This window comes from Primulina tabacum, chromosome 6 (genome assembly GCF_025594145.1).
Source record: "Primulina tabacum isolate GXHZ01 chromosome 6, ASM2559414v2, whole genome shotgun sequence".
Classification (NCBI taxonomy): domain Eukaryota; kingdom Viridiplantae; phylum Streptophyta; class Magnoliopsida; order Lamiales; family Gesneriaceae; genus Primulina; species Primulina tabacum.
Genome location: NC_134555.1, coordinates 425930 through 431929, shown reverse-complemented (window position 1 = coordinate 431929; position 6000 = coordinate 425930). Strand labels below are relative to the sequence as shown.

General features: G+C 37.5%; 1 protein-coding gene across 1 annotated transcript in view; it reads left to right on the top strand.

Annotated features, from left to right (window-relative positions):
• The window catches only part of LOC142548405 (ferredoxin-dependent glutamate synthase, chloroplastic-like), a 34648-nt gene continuing 28648 nt past the window's right edge, over positions 1-6000 (top strand). Inside the window, exons 1-8 of the mRNA XM_075656697.1 lie at positions 1-451; positions 2568-2880; positions 3288-3730; positions 3809-3940; positions 4237-4335; positions 4527-4597; positions 5563-5659; positions 5819-5911. Coding sequence (XP_075512812.1) covers positions 164-451; positions 2568-2880; positions 3288-3730; positions 3809-3940; positions 4237-4335; positions 4527-4597; positions 5563-5659; positions 5819-5911 — 1536 coding nt within the window. The 5' untranslated portion in view covers positions 1-163. The remainder of the gene's footprint in view (positions 452-2567; positions 2881-3287; positions 3731-3808; positions 3941-4236; positions 4336-4526; positions 4598-5562; positions 5660-5818; positions 5912-6000) is intronic.

Here is a 6000-nt window from a genome sequence, read left to right as displayed (position 1 = left end):
GAGGAAGCGTGGGCCAAGAAATACTATGAATTAGACGCGGGTGGCTCCCAAACGTTCTTTTTCTATCTCATAAACCCACATTCCTCACCTTAAAAACTGCAACTTTTCTGGCATTGAACGTATATAGTTGCTGTGCGTGCGTGTGAGTGGAGATTGACGAAAGATGTCTGTGCACGCCGCCGGTCAAGTTGTGCAGTCTGTGAAACTCTTTGCGGGAAACAACGTCGGCAGCTGTAGGAAAGATTTTGTTTTTTTGGGCTTGTGTGGTGCCAACAAGACCAAGAAAAGTGGGAGTCGTCGAAGGAAAGTCGGGGGTGGTGTGAATAGTGGGGATACTCAGAGGAATCTTCTTTGTTTGAGGAAGAACTGGGCTTCCTCCGTTAAATCAGTTCTTGATGTTGAACGTGTTAACAATGCATCACGACGACAGTCTTCTGATCTGAAACCGAAGGTTGGTGTTGACTCTTTCTTTATGCGTTTTAGTTGTTTTTCATATAAATTGATTTCTTGGAATTCGGTTGACTCTTTCGGAGCGCATATCATATGCACGGTTTTACGTGCAATATTTTTTTGGACTTTCAGAGTCTCGAGTGAAATTCTTGTGGGATTACCGCAATGGGTTGCGATCGTAATTAGTTAAGTTTTTTCTTTTTCCCTTTCTTTTACCCTATTGTTCTAAATTTTTTGGAGGATGGCGGAGGGGAGTGGAGTTGGAAGGTGTTTGATGCGTTGACTTTGATTTCTGGATTTTGCATGTGTTGTACGAGTGCAATATGATCAAATTTGAAACTTAGTGTTATACTCATCTTACTTTTTTTTTTAAAAATTATTTTAATCATCATTTCATGATATTCTATGGTGATCGCGATGCTGATAGCATGAACTTGTCCCTTTTTCTGACAGAGTTCATTTTGTAGAAATTCGGTTTGTATGTATCAGTGAGTTGACTCTCACGCTAAGTTGTAGAGTCCCAACATTTTTTGGCTTACTTTATTGTATCATCTGGGAGAATGTCAGATGGTTTAGCATATTTATGGATAGTTTTGGAGTTTGGCAGTTTTTTTTCTGGTTTACCTTCTGTCTCACAGGCAGAAGGATGCAAATAGGTGATTGTCTATTGTGAATAGATTTGCATGATGCTGTTGACTGCTCTCAACTCTCCATGTGTGTGGTTTTAGAACTTTTCTTCTGTTTTCAGTGAAATATGTATGTCTTTAGATTTATAGCTGGTTTAGAGGATGGCTATTTCGAAGCTTCAACTAGGCATATACTTGGGTAATGCAATCGAGAGTATGACTTGATCAAAATCTTAGCGTGCTCCATGGGATGGTGTGTAGAAGAAGAGGAAAGGACATAAACAACAAAACTAAAGTGCAGTGATTTGTTAGAACTAATGGTGAAGAGTAAAAATCAACTGGGATTTTCCCCCCAGTCTATTTCATTGTGGCTTAGAATTCGGTGGTTTAAAAATGCAGTCAAATAGGATTTGAGTTGTTATGCTAAGGCTGATACACGTTAAAACTGCACCAATTTTAAGTTTTTGGAATCAACTAAACATCAGGCCTGCCATGTCACTAGTTGAGATGTTAGAAGAAAACAAAGAAAATGGACGATTCTTCGAGATGACGAAATTTGTTTGAATGGTGTGGGAGCTTTTAGGTATCCTAGGGAATTTTTCATGTGATCGCCCATACTCCTGGAATGTGGTGCGAGCCCCAGTGCATACTTCAGACAAGAAGGAAGCACCACATATCCTATCTAGGAGCCTACTGAAACTAAGAAGATCAAGCCTTTTGGGGAGGAGACAAGACTAAGAGCCAGACCGGAGGAGTCAAGATCTGGTGTCAAAGAATCAAGTAGGTCTGGTCTCAATTTCTTTCTTTCTGTGCGTATCAGGCAGGCAGCTGGGGCCTTGTTCACATATTTGATGACTGAAGCGCCAAGGGAATTTCCCATTCAGTGTACTTTTTTTGTCTAAGCTGAACTGTGAAGGGCCTGCCACCAGGCGTTGGTAAATGACTTGGTTCATACTGGTTTCAGTTGTAGATGAGTATATCTTTATACTTTCTTATTAAATTTTCTGTTAACTTACATCAACTTCCATGGCAGGTTTCACCATCCTCTATATTTTAAAGCCACTTTCACACTGCAAAGCATTTGATGAGCTATCAGTGAATTGTTTACATGCAATTGCAAAGTTTTATTGTATTTCAATTTTATTACTCGTCTATTATTTGCAGTTCCTTTATCATATGAATCTGTGAAATTTCGACGAATGGAATGGGGGAAAGGTAGATAATGAGGTTGTGCTTGGATGGAGGAAGCTATGAATTTAAAATCCATTTGATTGCTCAGATGAATTTTAAATCCGCCCCACCAACTTGTGTAAATGCAATGGTCATTTTAAAACTCTCCCTAAATCAAATCTCTCTGTCCAATCAAATTCTTCCATTCAAGCGCAACCTGATAGAACTACGCAGCCTATTTATTGGGGCTCACGTCTCGATGCTTGTTATGGCGTGTTATATGGTGATATTAATCTTCAATACCATGTTTCTACTTTTTAGGCTGCAAACTTGGAGGATATTATATCTGAAAGAGGGGCTTGTGGAGTTGGATTTATAGCCAATTTGGACAATAGAGCATCACATGAAATTGTCAAGGATGCTCTTACGGCACTCAGTTGCATGGAACATCGTGGGGGTTGTGGGGCAGATAATGACTCTGGTGATGGTTCTGGAGTGATGACTTCAATTCCCTGGGAACTTTTTAACAGCTGGGCCAATGAACAAGGGATGACTGCCTTTGACCAAATGCACACTGGTGTTGGAATGGTCTTTCTTCCGAAGGATGATGTCCTGTTGCAACAAGCACAAACAGGTCTGTCAAAAGTGGTGCCTAAAGCTAGCCAATTAATATGTAATATCTCATTACAATAAATGGGTACTATATTGATTGATCTATTGAAAGTTCTTATAATAACAGGTGGGTTTTTGGAATTTCTATGTTCTCATTATTTTCAACATTTCCATGACATAGGAAATGATGACATGAGAATGGACCATTGTCCAAATCTGAAAATTTAATATTTTTCTTTAATTATATAGTTCAGTATGATCATACAGCAACTAGCAATGTTACATTTGTTTTGTTGAAATTCTTATTGGGCTTGTTGCATGTTTCTTGAGGGACAGGCTCGTAAAGTTCATGTAGTATGTCTTTTTTTGGATACTTTTTTCCTTTGCGCAGGCCATCAGTCACATGATGTCTTGTATCTCCTTATGCAGTTATTATGAATATATTTAAACAAGAAGGTCTTCAAGTGCTAGGCTGGAGGTCAGTGCCTGTAGATACTTCTGTTGTTGGCTACTATGCTACAAAAACCATGCCAAATATAATGCAGCTTTTTGTCCAAATTTCAAAAGAAGAAAATGTTGATGACATTGAAAGAGAACTGTTTATCTGTCGGAAGTTGATTGAAAGAGCGGCAGCCTTAGAAACTTGGGGAAGTGAACTATACTTCTGCTCGATATCCAATCAAACTATAGTTTACAAGGGAATGCTTCGTTCGGAGGTTCTTGGCCGGTTTTATTTTGATCTACAAAATGATCTTTATAAATCCCCTTTTGCTATCTATCACCGTAGATACAGTACAAATACTAGTCCTAGATGGCCGCTAGCTCAACCAATGAGGTTCCTTGGTCATAATGGAGAGATCAATACGATACAGGTGATAATTTTTTAGCTGGGATTCTTTGTCATGAAATACATATTTGTTCAGTGTGCTGAGGTTGAAATTGTCATGCAGGGGAACTTAAACTGGATGCAATCTAGGGAGACTTCATTGAAGTCACCTGTTTGGCGTGGTCGTGAAAACGAACTCCGTCCTTTTGGAAACCCAAAGGCATCTGACTCTGCAAATCTTGACAGTGCTGCTGAAGTATGGCCTTTTACTTTAAACTTTACATTCGTCGTAGATTTGTCTAAAAATAGAAAGTGCGTGGTGCAATTTGGGGGTGATTTTATCAGAAGATCTGTTATTTATTTGAAGAAAATTTTGCTGATAATTAGAAGAATATTTTGTTCAATTACCCATATTGTTCACTTGATTGTGTATTGATGTGCGAATTTCAATTCGATCCACAGAAGTATCTTACTTACTACGCTGTGTTTTATTTCATTGGTATTTTATTCGTTTTTTCCAACCTCATGGTTTTCACTTTCTGTTGTATATAGTTACTAATAAGAAGCGGCCGCGCTCCTGAGGAAGCTCTGATGCTTCTTGTCCCAGAGGCATACAAAAATCATCCTACATTGATGATCAAATATCCGGAGGTATTCTATTTTTTAGACATTTGTAAGTAAGTTCAGCTTTCATGGTTTTTGGCTACCAGATCTTTTTTCTTCAAAATGTTACCATGGTGATTGTGTTAGATAATTTTCTAGTTTCACACCCCTAGTTTGGAAATTATTCAATTTGATCCACTAATGTTGGTAGGAGTGACTTGTGATTCTTTTGGCTTCAGATTGTTGAATTTTATGACTACTACAAGGGTCAAATGGAAGCATGGGATGGACCTGCTTTGCTCTTATTCAGGTGAGATTCCTAAATGTTGGTTTCTTAATTATAATGACGGATGTGTTAACAAATTTAAAGTTACCAGAGGATTGTTGTCATGCTTGTGAAATTATTGATTTTGTCCATTAGCGTTCTTTTTATGTGAAATGAAAGCTTCCTGAAAGATTCTGCTAGTTGTTTAAGGAGATTTAGAATTTCAACAACTATGATCTAGAATACAAAGGAAACTGCTCTTTTTGCATGCAATGAGATCGATCTTATAAGTAGATAAAATCCTCAAACAGAAATCTGAAAGAAATTTGAATTCACTGTTGTGGCTAGTTTCAAAGGACGAGTGTCTGGCAGTAACACCATTAGTATTAGTAGAACTTATTTGCCACGCTTCTCTAATTTCATATGCTTCTCACTATTAGAATTTAAAATATTTCATAAAATTTTATACCCTCTGGCTCAGCACACCGTTTGTATTTTCAACCACCGAAAACCTGCAATTTCCTTGATCTATTAACTTCTTCACCTTTTGTATGCTCGATGTTTTATGAATAATGAAATTTTTTACTGAATCCATCTAGATTTATGATCCTTCACTTTTGAGTTTGAATTTCATTTAATTTACTTGAGGCCGAACCGAATACATAAAAGATTATTAGAAAAATAACAAAAAACATTTAAATTGTCTGAGTGAGTAAACCCTCTTATTGTTTTACTTGCAACATCTTTTGGGGTTTGATTATTAAGTACTGTACTATGAGATGATCTCGTTAATCAGGTACCATCTAATTCCCTTAAACAAAATCTCTCTAATCTGTCGTAACGTGGACAGCCAAGAGTGGATGGTGCCAACGTTTGTATAAAGCAAAGGGTGATTATTTAGTTTTGCAGTGATCTATGTGCACGCTAGCATTTACAAGTGACATCTTTAGTCTACTCAGAATTCCTCTTTTTCATATTCTTTTTTTTTGCTTTGTGCCATTTATTTTCAGCGATGGAAAAACAGTCGGAGCTTGTCTTGATCGCAATGGACTGCGTCCTGCTAGATATTGGCGGACAAAAGACAATGTTGTCTATGTGGCCTCTGAGGTCTGTTGGCTTTCTCGAGCTGCTTACAAAGTGTCATTTGATCTTTCTTAAACCGCTTTCCCTATCATCTTTGTTTTGTTTATATTTGTAATCTATAAATAGCCATTAATGATCACATAAACATCACAATCTAATCCTGTTTTCGAAACTATTGTCTAGGTAGGGGTTCTACCAACAGATGATTCAAAAGTTTTAATGAAAGGGCGTTTAGGCCCTGGAATGATGATTACAGTTGATCTACAAAATGGTCAGGTCCGTACTATAAAATGAATCCGGTGTGAATGGTGTTGCAATAAATACACAGTTATATTTCCCTTTGCTATTGATTTTTTTATTATTTT